The 13,881-nt window shown below is 39.6% G+C and overlaps 1 protein-coding gene across 3 annotated transcripts in view; it reads left to right on the top strand.

Moving 5' to 3' along the window:
* The first annotated feature begins 3,492 nt into the window (after positions 1-3,492).
* als2b (alsin Rho guanine nucleotide exchange factor ALS2 b) overlaps positions 3,493-13,881 on the top strand; it is a 32,827-nt gene continuing 22,438 nt past the window's right edge. For 2 of the 3 annotated variants that reach the window (XM_022201880.2, XM_022201879.2), the window contains exons 1-9: positions 3,493-3,704; positions 4,006-4,074; positions 4,608-4,753; positions 5,514-6,484; positions 6,724-7,078; positions 10,642-10,816; positions 12,592-12,688; positions 13,044-13,121; positions 13,202-13,453. In XM_022201880.2, the coding sequence (XP_022057572.2) occupies positions 4,055-4,074; positions 4,608-4,753; positions 5,514-6,484; positions 6,724-7,078; positions 10,642-10,816; positions 12,592-12,688; positions 13,044-13,121; positions 13,202-13,453 (2,094 nt within the window). In that variant the 5' untranslated portion in view covers positions 3,493-3,704; positions 4,006-4,054. The remainder of the gene's footprint in view (positions 3,705-4,005; positions 4,075-4,607; positions 4,754-5,513; positions 6,485-6,723; positions 7,079-10,641; positions 10,817-12,591; positions 12,689-13,043; positions 13,122-13,201; positions 13,454-13,881) is intronic. The other variant, XM_022201882.2, reaches the window with a different exon arrangement.

The following is a 13,881-nucleotide window of genomic DNA, read 5'->3' as shown; positions in this document are numbered from 1 at the left end:
ATCGATCTTGAATTTATTTTCTCCCTGCTGCCCTCAGGTCTGTTCTACAGCCCATAATAACTAAACGCTGCCTCGCCGTGTTCCACTTTGTTGTGGTTTTGGGATTAAATAAAACCAGAGGACCGGAGGGTTCTACAGAGTTCACAAGATAAAGCAATAAATAGTGATAAATAGTTGGAGCTTCAGAAACCAATAAAGGGTCCTGGAATGGGCTCTAAAGCAGACAGATAACCAGAGGGATGTGTTTTTAACTGGCTCTAATTCAGATGTATTCTCCCAGAGCTTCTAACTGCACATATAGTGACGACACGTAGACCTTCATGAACACCAGGGTTAGTTTCCTACCAATAATTCTGCACCAGCATTTAGTCAAAAACAGCAGTAACTGGAATCTTGTCTTATCATACTTAGAATAAATCAAGCTCTACTGATGTTAGAGGCCTTCAAAGTTGATGAAATGTCAACCAAAGGCTGTATTTTAGGAGGAAAAATGGATCCACTCATAAATATATACACTCATAAGAACTTTCTGAGGCCATAACAATGTCCTCATATAAACATTTTGCATGTTTTTCCATTTTCAAATACCAATACTTATTCATTGTTATAGATTTATTGTCATTTTGAACAAGTTTAGAGTAATTTTTGATCATTTTCAGTCATTTTGGACAGATTTGGAGTCATTTTGATGAAGTTTCAGGTTGCTTTCAACAGTTCTCAATCAATTTGAACACATTTTAAGTAATTTTTAGTACTTTTTGAGTCATTTTGGACCATTTTGGTTTTATTATTAACATGTTTCAAGTCATCTTGGCCAATTTTTAGTCATTTTGGATAGGATTCAACTCAAAATACGAAAAAAACTGCAACCTTTCTTGACATATTCACCATCCATCCAACTCTACTGATGTTAGAGCCTCTAAAGTTGGTGAAATGTCGACCAGATTATGTATTTTTACTAGAAAATATGGATCTGTCTGTAATTATACACTTACAGGAACTTTCTGGATCCACAACAACATCCTCATTTCAAAACTTTGCATGTATTTCTATTTGTAAGGACCAATAATGGCTCACTATTGTCATTTTGAACAATTTATATGTAATTTTGAACAAGTTTAGAGTCATTTAAGACTTGAAACTTGTCCAAGTTTCAAGTCTTAAATGACCCCCCCTTAAAACCAACTCCGATTGATTCCATTTACTGTTCGACGTTTTGTGATTGAAAAGATAAATAAACCCCCAAATTAACTAACAAACTACTTATTTGCTCAGTGCTTCAGTAAATATACTTAATTATTCCCACGTCTGTGAGCTAAAGATGTAATAACTAAGAGCTGGAGTTGTTACATCATCACTGTATTATGTAATAAACCTCTGCATTAATGAGCAAGGAGCTGCTAAAAATGTGATGTGACCCTGTAGAGGGGCAGTAGCTGATGGAAGCTTTTATTTAAATGTTGATTTTTACAGTGTGTTTTTTTTTTTTTTATTTGAAATGATAACTATACTGATTACCTGATTGGAAACTATAATGACAGCATTGTTCCTGTTATTGAAGCAGTTCTGAGTCTTGAATGATTCACTGATTTAACTTTTCTTGCAGGAAACACAACCATGAAGATTTATTGAATATGAACAGTGAGAGTACACTACATATATTTGGGTTGTCTTTTTTTTTTTTTTTTACAGTGTTGAAAAGCAACATAAATTTTAGAGATGTTCAGACGTCTACAGTGTAAAATACAGGAAAACTAAATAAACAGTCCTTATTCCTGCGTTTGGTCTCCACAGATCTGAGGTGCAGCCGAGCAGAACTCATTTTAATATTCCCCCAAATGAATAGCAGCTCTTTCTGCAGATCAGAGGAAGATGATGGCTGACTGCAGACTCTTCATCAAGGTCGACAGTCTCTCAGCTCAGATTCCCTCCGCTGACCTCGACTCTCCGTCTCCATTTTGAATGAAGTGGTGTCTGGGGCTTGAAGTCGGACATGCAGAGTGCAGGAATCAGCACATCAGAGGGACGCTTTTAATGAGAAAAGACCTGAAATCTGCACAAAGACGATAAGGATGAAGGAGCTTTTCAAGGCCCAGAGAGCAAGAAAAATGTCCATTAGTGTTTCCTAAAGTCCAAGAAGACAAATGTACATTTTTAACTGTAACTTTCTGAACAATTTTTAAAACCGTTATGTTTGTTTTATTTACACTTGGTCATAAAACTTACCTTAGGTAACTACAATATGTTTATAATGAAAAAATATTCCAGATAACAGTAGAAAAAACCCTCTAATATAGTTTTATACAGATCCAGAAGACTTCACAAAATAATTTAATCATTACATTTTAAACTGTATTTATAACAGAGGAACTAAAGCCGAGAATGCACTTGTCTGTGATATTATCATCCTGATTAAATTATTTTTATTTAATGGTTTTAGTTATCTAATTAGTGAACTGAACTGATTTGAAATACTATTTGTAATTATTTTATTAATACATTTTAAAAAATCCTTTAAAAACAATTTACAGTTATTCTTAATTTTTTTTCCTGTTTTGGTAATTTTCTAGATATTATTGAGCAAAATTACAACAAAAACGATAACTATACAAAAAGTACTGTATGTAAACACACTGGCATAGATTTGTTTTTAATTACACACGTATTCACGACTTGTTGTCAAATACCTTCAATCAGTAGATAAGCAAGAGTTGCATAATCAATTAACTGATTTTAATGTTCGCGTTCTGATCCTTTTCGGGATCCGTAGATTCTGTCATAACATCCGAGGAGCAGCTGAGAGCAGAAGAGCACAGGAGGTCCCACTTTGTTCCCGTTTAACTGTACTACGTAATAAAAACATTTCCATATTTTATTCCTTTAAGAATTTTCACAGTCCTGGTAAAAATGTTTTATTTTTTATACATTTTTTTTTCTTAATTTTCACAATTACTAATGGGAATGCTGGTTATTTTCTATTTGATGTTACATAATAATAGAATAAATAGAATTTACTACTGCAGTTTTAATAAATGTAGTCAGTTATCAAATAAATACATTTAATTTTTCTTAGTTATTTAAAAAATATAAATATATCACATTTGTTTTGTTTTGATAAATGCATCTAATGTTTCAATCAATGATTTGTTTGATATCATTGATTGAAATGATTTTAAAATTGATTTAGCTCTTTCATTAACTATTAAATCTTTTATGTATTGCTTCTCACTAGTTTCAAGGTAATGCATGCAATGATTTGGTTATTAAACTTTATTAACTGAATTTAGTTTTAATAGAATTTTCAACAGAATCAGCATGTGCTAGAAATAACATTTTATTTCTTCATATCATGAAGAATAACAAGCCACACATCTGAATTTTTATTTGTTTATTTAACTTAATTTATTTTAATTTTATTTTACGTTTGAATGCGGCCGTTTTTAATTTAGTGTATTTTGAAGCGTCGCTTGGTCTCTCCGCAGAGTGACTCCCCCTGTCTGTGTGTTGGTGTATAGACGATCTTCGTAGCTAGCGGCGCCCTGTGTGTCAACATTAACGGATGAACAACAAGCGGCGGCGGTTAGCTGCTCAGAGAACTGTCGGGCCGGTGACTTATCTTCTTGCCAAGGCGAACAACCTCTGAGAGAGCTGACGAGAACCAGCCGGTGAGAAGGACGATACATTTTATGGAGGAGACACCGGAGGTTCGTGCTAGCTTATCGACGCTAGTTAGCAGGATTGATTAGCTAATGTTAGCTAGTAAATTTATCAACCTGCAGCCGGATTGAAACACCTGCCACAGTCTGTGTGAAGAATTTTTCAGCATGACATGCAGTTAATGTAGGTTTATGCACATTAAAATAAGCCTTTATTCACATTTCACCCTGCTGCTTTTAACTACAGGGGGTTTCTTCTGGGTTTCCCCCCTTAAATCAGGTTGGCAGTGAGTCAAACAGGTTAAAGTTGGTCTGATAAGGCTTGTTTGGATTGTGTTGGTGCATTCAGGTGCAGCAGTCCTGAGTGTAACATGCAGATGGAGGTGTAAACCCCACTGATGGAAACCCAGAGGAAGAGGTAGGTCCACTCAAAGTCCTCCTGCATGGGATAATCCTGCTCAGCTGGTGCCTGGCTGGATGTGATCGCCATGTGACATCGCCTACGGATGGAGCTGAGCTCACTTCTGCTTTCACCCACAAAACATCTGTTGTTAGGATGAAACACCGGCTGAGGACCCGCTAACACTTTTTCTACTTCTGCTTCATCAGCCACCCACTCACTCTAATCTCACCATAAATCAAATCAGTGTTCTTCCGCTGCCGTCCATCCAATTAGTCTGCCATGTTTCATGTCTGTTTTGTTAGACTAGAAGTGCACAACACCAGGACAAACTGACATATTTTGTGATTCTATGACATGAAAAACTCCCTAAACTTTCACCAGAGCAGTCCATTAACTCTGTTTGGAAATTTGGGAATGATTGGAGATACCAATAATGTAAGATGTATTTGAAAATAATATATATTTCTTAAAGCATTGTGTTTGCAGTGTTAAACTTAACCTCTTGAACCCAGCTTTTGTGGCTCCTAAGTGTTGTGTTTGCCTTGTAGCTCTGAGGATGACGGTGGTGGAGAGCGAGGCCTGCTCCACACCTGGAGGGGCTACTCCTACAGCGTCACCCCAGAGAGGGTGCTCCTCCCCAGGCCGGTGCTGCAGGTTGCTCTGGGCTCACGGCACGGCATCCTGCTGGTGGAAGGTAAAGCTTTACTGTTGTTTTGTGGACAGCGATGCATGTGCTTATTCCGTTATTTCAATAGACAAAAGTGATGTGTTATCAAACAGTAAGAGGCTCTACTTGGTGGAACAATCAGGTACTACAGCTAGTATACAATTTATTTTCTGATTGAAAATGTTTAAATTAATGTGTTTCCTTCATCTACTTACAACAATCTATTGATGAACATCTCTGGCAAATAGTTGAAGGTTTGACAGTGACTCGATTAATAGTTGCAGCTCCAGATTTAAGTAAATAAACCTGTAATGACAAAAATAGAAGTAAGAAGATTAATAATAATGATTTTATTTATATAGCACCCTTAAGAATAGTGTTCACAGAGTGCTTTGACAGTCAAAACATACAATACAGACACGATCAAGCAAAACATAAGGAGACAAGGCAGAGCAGTCAGTTAAAATAAATAGAAGAAATGACAATGTGTTCAGTGAATATATAGCAAGAATTGCACACATGTCAAACAAAGAAACTAGGCAGTTTTAAAATTAAAGAATAAGATTGGGGGAAAAAAATGAGATTTAAACAATTAGAGATGACATCACACCAAAGAACCAGGCAACTGAAATTAGAATTAAAAGAGAGAACATATAAAATAAACAGGATGTAATGCAAAATAGAAAACTAAAACTAAACTTCACATAAAAGCAAGTCTATAAAAGTATTTTTTTCAGAAGTAAATTTAAAGAAGTTCCTGACATGTTTGCTTTTACTTCCCCTTCAGGAGGACAGGTGTACAGCTTTGGTGAGTTGCCATGGAAACAGAGCCAGGTGCCCGAGCCGGCCAAACCGACCCTGGAGAGCGCGCTCAGTGGGCAGCGGGTGGTCGCTGTCGCTGCCGGAAGCTTCCACTGCGGAGCGGTGACGGAGGACGGCGGCGTCCACATGTGGGGCGACAACGGTGCCGGTCAGTGCGGCCTTCCGGGCCTCAGCACCGTCCCCAACCCGACTCCGGTGGCTCTGCTGGACTCGAACCGCAGCCCTCCGCAGACGGTGCCGGTGCTGGAGGTTTCCTGTGGCGAGCGGCACACGCTGGCGCTGTCGGTCCAGAGGGAGGTGTGGTCGTGGGGCAGCGGCTGCCAGCTCGGCCTCAACGCCTCCGTCTTTCCTGTCTGGAAGCCGCAGAAGGTGGAGCACCTGGCCGGCAGGTGTGTGCTGCAGGTGGCCTGCGGGGCGTCACACAGTCTGGCTGTGGTGCGCTGCCCGGGGCCTCAGGACGTCCAGCGGCCGCCCGTCGACAAATGTGGTCAGTGTAACCAGCTGCTCTACACCATGACGGACAAAGAGGACCACGTCATCATCTCAGACGGACACTACTGCCCCCTCGGCGTGGAGCTGACGGAGGACGAGGGCAGGCTGGAGGCGCCGGCCCCCACACAGGGGCTGAAGACCTCCCCATCAGAGCCCGTCCTGCCCTCCTACACCTCCACCTCCTCTGCCAAAAGTGCTGAACCCTCCTCCGAGCCGTCTGACCCTCAGGACTCCCAGAAAGATGGAGAATCTGTAGCTAGTGGAGAGCTGCCCACCTCAGAGCCTGATGCATCAGTTCAGTCCAAAGGTTCGAGCGGCTCTTCTGCTTCAGTGAAGAATTCACCGTATCCAGACGAACAGGCTGTGAAGGATTACCTGAAGAAACTGACAGACACCACACAGGCCGAAACAAAGACGACTGTTGGAGGGCTGCACACTCTGCTGGTGAGGACGGTTAATGTTGTTACCTTAAACACATATTAACCGATAAAGCAGAAGACAATAAAGAGTCAAAAAATACCCATTAGCGGAGTTAGCTGCTACTCTCAAATTATTTCCAGAAAGTAAACTGAACTGAACTGAACTAAAGCAGGTTTCAGTGTCTTCTGCTGCAGCTGTGGTCTTGGAGGAACTTCTATCATAATTCACTGATCTTCTGTGTGGCTCTGTTGCGTCTCTTCCAGCCCTCGGCAGCAGGACTCGGTTCCTCCGCTCCCACCTCCGCTCTCAACACCCTGGTGGCCTCCTGTGCCTCCGCCGTGGGCGAGCGGGTGGCCTCCACCTACGAGGCTCTGTCGCTCAAAAAGATGATGAACTTCTACCTGCCCTCGGCGGCGGCCAGGTCAGGCGGCGGCGTGGGCGACAACAGCACCGAGCGAGTCCGTCAGGAGGACTCGGTTCAGGCGAAGAAGAGCTCCAGCACCGGAGACATCCGCGAAGAGGAAGCTGAAGGTCTGCGGCGTCGCCTCTCACTGCCAGGACTCCTCTCTCAGGGTAGATACGCTGTTCACCTCTTATCCTCCTCCTATGCCCTGCTGCGTAAGTACACCTTACGCATGTGCGGGTCGATGTCGGTGTGTGTCCGCTTCAGGCTTCGTTGCTCAGCTTTGTGGGCATGCTCTGTTTGTGTCCTTAATGTCCCTGAATGCAGCACAAGCCAGTTTTAGATAACAGTGATCAGCCACTACATGAAACCATGTCTGAAAGGCTAAAATCGCAGATTGCATAAAGGATCATCAGATTATCAACTTTCCAACAGTCCTTGAACAACTATGACAGGTTTAATAAGTGGAAATGAACACTTAACTTAGAGCCTGCATTTTTTCTACTATAGGTAGCACCTTTGATTCCAGCTTTTTAAAAAGTTTTCTTAGACAAATATCAAATACAGACTGAAATTAAACTTTCTTTGCTGGTGTTTCTATATAAACACAGCCTGCAATTCAACCAAATATTCTGTGAATTTTAGTCTAAGTCTGTCAGAAGTTTCCTAAACCAGTCACTGCTTCTCAACTTTACCAAAAAATGCAGAATTTTTGTGTTTTTACAGAATCTGATTACCACAGATGCTTTATTTATTATATTTATTTTTACTAAACATCATAATTTCAAGCTTATTTTTGGTTATTTTTTCTGATGGAATGGGACTGCACATATGATGCATTCAAAGACTATCAGAAAGTTAAAAATCTGCGAAATTTTTCCGTTTTTACAGGTCTTGGGTGGGTCTGATAAATGTGTTTTTTTTTTTCGGCTACAAATCGCCAAATTGAAGCTCCTTGACCTCCAGTTGCACTATCGATAATTTAATTCACTCATAAACCTCATTCATTGCTGGCATTTGTCAGGACTACAGCCTTTTTTGTAAGAGCCGTTGACTTCTTACTGCTATTTTATCAAAAGTAAAAAAGCATAACAACAGATGACTTGAAAATAACCCGTTTTGATGTGAAATTCTGGCATTTTCAGACTCTGACTCTGGATTTTAATGCCAACAAACGGATCTGGTGTTCACGCTTTTGCTGCATTTGAAGGTCCACTTTGAGGAGTGTTCTAATGTCTGAATAGTCACCTTTTGTGAGATCAAAAACAAGGGAATGCAGATTATTTAGCCTCTTAATTTGTTAATCTACCGTTAAAAGTGACAGAGAAAAGAGTGCCGGGTTGCATTCAGGTCAAAGTTATCACCTCCTCTCTACCTGCCAGAGCGCTGGGAAGGATTTACCTGATTTAATGGAGCAGAATGAAGGTTTCAGACGTGATTAAAGGAGAAAGGTGCATTATGGGAAAGCCCTGAGCTTGTGTGTGACCTCGAACCGGAATTAGCAGCTTTGTAGAATAGATAAATGGTCGGACTTTGCTCCATTTATCATTGTATCTCTTACTGACAGCTCGAGTTAGTTTGCTGTGGATTTCATCATCTGTTTCTAGGTCAGACAAATGTGATGATTTCAGACTGAAAGATCCGGTTTGACAAGGAAAACTGACAAGTAATCTAGAAACCTCTCATATATGCGGGCTAGACACGTTAACTCTCTGAAGTGTAACCAGTTTCTGTGTGTTTTTTTTTTTTTTTTAAGCTCCTGTTTCATTTTTCCTCAGCGGAGCGGTCGAATACGTCGTCATGCGGCGCTATAAGATGGCTTTGTTTACATTTGCCGGTTGTACGCCACCTTGGATTGCGCTACATTCACTACCTTTTTGCCCTTCATTCTGGCTTCAATTCACTTTATTTGAAAATTCACCAAAAATAAACTATTAACATAAACTAGATTCTGTAAAAAATAAAAAATTCTGTGCTATGTGGTGCAACCGTGAAGCCATTAATACCTCAGCTGGGACCACCAGTCATGAGACAAAAATTCAGAGACTGTTCAGTTGAAATGCAGGCAGTGTAATTAAGATCGTAAAAAGTGAAATCTCTGTAGTATGATATGGCTAGAATGTTGTCCATGCTTATTCTAGTTTTTTTTTTTCATTTTTTGTTAAATAAATCAAGAAATTCAGCTTTCTTTTTACATTTTTTTTGTGATTTCTGTCATTCTAACTGCAGGACATTTTCTGAGTTCTGTGTCCTTCTAGTCGTGGTTGTTCCGTTTCCATAGCGATACAGGACTTAATACTACAATGAGAACCGTCACCGGAGCAAAAACAGCCAGAAACCGCTTGGAGTTCAGCGGTTTTTACAAGAATCCTCCGAGAAGGAAAACACAAGCTGCTCTCGTTTTAGTCGTCTAAGTTGTGTTTACTGAACTCGCCGTCACCAGAACTAAATACTGTAGCTGTCAGCCGCCTGTCGGTGTTTGTTCTGTCTGGTTTCTCCTTGTTGTTTGTCGGCTGTGCGACAGCTTGTGTTTGAAGCTGATCTGATCTGCTGTCTTTGTGCTGGCATGCTCTCACTTTCTGTTTCTTAATGCTGGACTTAGTAATTTTGTTGCACCATGAGAAAGTGCAATGACAATAAAAAGGATTTCTATCTATTCAGGTGGGGCTACACAATATATATATATTTTTTAAAAATAACAAGGCTGTTTGACGACGTCTCTGGTGAAAATCCACTTTTTTTTTACCATGTTAGAATGTCCATATGCTGTTTTTTTTATATGCTGGAAGACACATTGTGAGTAAAAAATGCAGTCAACAAGGGCTACAACTAATGATTGTTTGCTTTATTGACTGTTTCTTTGAGTAATCGATTAGTTGTTTGTCTGGAATGCAAGAAAATGGTGAAAAACATCGGATCAGTGTTCCTCAAAAACCCAAAGATGTTCAGTTTCCTGTCAAAAAGGAGGAAAGAAACCATAAAATAGTCCCATTTAAGAAGCTCCATCTTCAGAATTTAGACTTTTTTCCCCCCAAATTTGGTGTCTAATTTCCTTTCTTTGAACAAAATAAACAATATGAAGATGTCAAAGTGTAATCGAGGAAGCTCTATATGAGAATTTCAGGTATTTTCTGATAGACCAGGAAAGAAACAAGAAAATATTGACATTTAAGAAGCTGTAATCAGAGAATTTAGACTTTATTTCCATAAAATTACTCAAATCGATTAATTTGATACTCAACAATTAATCAATTAATCTTCAGCTCTAGTTGGAGCTTCCTAAATGTGAAAATTTGCAGATTTTCTTTGAGCAAAATGAACAATATGAAGATGTCAAACTGTGATCTACAAAACTGTAAATTTGCATGTCATGTTTTTTCCCGATCGACCAGGAAAGAAACTAAAAAATATTCGCTTTTAGGAAGCGGCAAATAGAGAATTTAGACTTTTTTTAAAACTCAAAATGACTCAAACTGATCGATTTGATAATAGACGAGTAATCACTCAATCTCTTTAGCTTCAGTATGAGCTTCTCGTGTGAAAATTTGCCGATTTTCTTTGAACAAAACAAACAATATTCAGCTCTCAAACTGATCTATGAAACAGTAAATCAGCATTAGAAGAATTTTCTGATAAAGTAGTGAAAGAAAGCAAAAAAATATTCACATTTGAGAAACTACATGCAGAGAATTTAGACTACTTATTGATTAACGTTTCCAGCTTTCATTTGAGCTCGTCCAATGTGAATATTTGCATCTTTTCTTTGAACCTCCGACAGTGTCCCCTCGGCTGCTGAGGAAAGCCGGTCGTCCTCGGATGCGAGCGGTGGCCCTCAGCCCGCCGGGAGGCTCCGTCCCCGGGGCCCAGGAGGTGCTGCCCTCCCTGCAGACGGAGGTGTGGAGCTGGGGCCACGGAGAGCACGGCCAGCTGGGCCACGGAGACAACATCGCCAGGTAGGACACAGGAAGTACTGTTCAAAAACAGACGCATCACGGGAAGGACTTGGTCTGCTTTATTTATCAGATTTAGTTTTCATTACAGCAGAAAAATGCAATTTAGAGCTCAGATTGACTGTAGAGACAGAGAAGATTTAGGAAATTAAGAAGAAAAGATTCATGTTTAGAATTAATAGTAACATTTTTCTTTTTTTTAGACTCTAAGTGAACATTTTTTATGAACTGCAAATATGTTTAATCCTCTGAACTCCAAGCATTTTCAAATTTTTATTTATTTTTTGCTCCTTCCACATTTTTTCTCACTGAGGGTTCTATGGAAACAGAACAACGGTGAAGAAGTTGAGAGAAAAAGATGCTTAACTTACACAAAAAGACACATAAATGACACAAAAAGATGCTAAAACCACACAAAAAGATGTTCAACTTGCACAAAAATGACATAAGAAGACATCAAAATGACACAAAACAATGCTAAAATAACACAAAATGAACCAAAAATGACCCAAAAAGATGCTAAAAGGACACAAAAAGATGCTTAACTTGCACAAAAATGACATAAGAAGACATCAAAATGACACAAAACAATGCTAAAATAACACAAAATGAACCAAAAATGACCCAAAAAGATGCTAAAAGGACACAAAAAGATGCTTAACTTGCACAAAAATGACATAAGAAGACATCAAAATGACACAAAACAATGCTAAAATAACACAAAATGAACCAAAAATGACCCAAAAAGATGCTAAAAGGACACAAAAAGATGCTTAACTTGCACAAAAATGACATAAGAAGACATCAAAATGACACAAAACAATGCTAAAATAACACAAAATGAACCAAAAATGACCCAAAAAGGTGCTAGAATGACACAGACATCAAAATGACACAAAACAATGCTAAAATAACACAAAATGAACCAAAAATGTTACAAAAAGATGCTAAAAGGACACAAAAAGATGCTTAACTTGCACAAAAATGACATAAGAAGACGAAAAAATGACACAAAATAATGCTAAAATAACACAAAATGAACCAAAAATGACCTAAAATGATGCTAGAATGACACAGACACCAAAATGACACAAAGGATACGAAAATGACACAAAAAGACATAAATGTTGCAAAAAGATGCTAAAATGACAGTTTTTTAAAATGTTTTTTAATGTTTAAATATTTTAAAAATTAGAGAACTGAAATCAACACATACAGGGTGACTCTACAGATATTCAATATTTTACCGTTTGCATTTTTCATTTGTTTCCATACTTGCCTCCTCTCTGCTCTGTGTAAACAATCTGCAGTTCAGCCAAAAAGTTCCTGAATGTTTATCACAGCTGAGTCACAAGCAGCTTCACGACTGTGGCTAAGAACACAGATTTTTTGTTTTTTACAGAAGCTTCTTGGTGCAAATGATTTGTTTTTGTCAAATTTTCGAATGAAAAAACACTGAATAAGGCGATTTCGATTAAAAGCAATCCAGATTTTAGGCTGAGATTTGGTCACGTTTCTGACGTTTGCTACTGGAAAGTTGAAAAACAAATGATCCCCTCTGTATTGTTTCTGGTAAATGGTGCAATTCTGGTGATTTATCAAAGATAAAATTCCTTTGAAACACCTTCATCTACTGTTGTCTTCACCTCAGGAACCTGCTGTTCAAAGCTCAGATTAATAGAATATATCTATAATCAGGATTCAGTGATTTCATGCAGATGGACACAGTTTAGTCCAGTTTTTTGTCTCTGGCTGCAGTGTTTTGTGTTTGTTTGCAGGCTGCAGCCGCTCTGCATCAAAAGTCTGAACAATAAGGAGGTTGTTCGGGTGGCGGCCGGCGCTCATCATTCACTCGCTGTGACGGCTCAGTCTCAGGTCAGTCGACGGTTTGTATTTTACAGCCAGAAAAGCTGGATTTTTATCTCTTTTATCACTTTGTTAATTTATCTGTATGCATATATGTATATATAATATGTATAGCCTTTATTGTCTTTATGTTTGTCTTTATTCTTCTTTTGATTTTTTTGTCTTATTTCATTCTTTGAAATAAGCTTCATTATGATTTTAAGCTCGCCCAAGTCAGCTGAGATAGACTCCAGCCACCCCGCCACCCTAGTGAGGATAAAGCAGCGTATAGAGAATGGATGGATGATTTTAAGCTGACATTTGGTCAAATTTATCAGAAAGGTACATGGATACTGTACTGGATTTGTGTGCTTGTGCCTTCCAGGTGTTCTCGTGGGGCAGCAACAGCTCCGGTCAGCTCGGACACATGAACTCGCCGAGCACCGTCCCCAGACTCGCCAAGGTCAGGACGACCTCCACCCACATCACATGACACGAGTCCTCCATGTTTCTCACATGTGACTGTTTGCCTCCTTCATCTAGATGTCGGAGGGGATCCGGGTTTGGGACATAAGCGCCGGTGAGAAGCACACCCTCCTGCTGGCCGACGGCGACTGCATCCAGCCCATCATCTACTACAGCGGGCAGCAGGTGAAGGAGGAGCAGCAGCAGGAGGAGGAGGAGGAGGAGGAGGAGCAGGCCAAGGAGGCCGGTCGGCAGGAGGAAGGAGAGGAGGAGCAGGAGAGGACGGGAGACTACACCCAGCAGCCGGTGCTGCTGCCGTTCTGCATGAACGTAAGTCACAGGAGGCTGTTTCTGCAGCGCAAGTTAGTGTTCAGAGGGTTTAGATGATTTAATATCAGCATAAGTAAACAGCTGGCATCCTAGAAACAAACTCGGATTTAAAGAGTTGAAATCCTACAAATTAAAAATTGAGGTTTTGATCAGGGCTGATGTGAGTTTAAAAAAAAACAGTGAAAATGGAAAATAATATTTTATTTTTATCGCTTCTTTATTGGTGGTTGTTGTTGGAGACATTTTTGTCTGAAGCTTGTCTGTGCTGCTTTTTTAAATCGACACCTGAGGCATAAAACACGGTTGTCTGTCAGTACTAATACACTTAAAGTGCTGCTTTAGTCATATCCCATTACCTTTCTAGTATTACTCTACCAATCAAAACTGCCTTTTACTAGATTTTGCCACAATTTATAGAAATATGCATC

Source organism: Acanthochromis polyacanthus, chromosome 22, assembly GCF_021347895.1.
Source record: "Acanthochromis polyacanthus isolate Apoly-LR-REF ecotype Palm Island chromosome 22, KAUST_Apoly_ChrSc, whole genome shotgun sequence".
NCBI classification, from domain to species: Eukaryota; Metazoa; Chordata; class Actinopteri; family Pomacentridae; genus Acanthochromis; species Acanthochromis polyacanthus.
The sequence above is the reverse complement of the archived record's forward strand: the minus strand, read 5'-3'. Positions and strand labels throughout refer to the sequence as shown.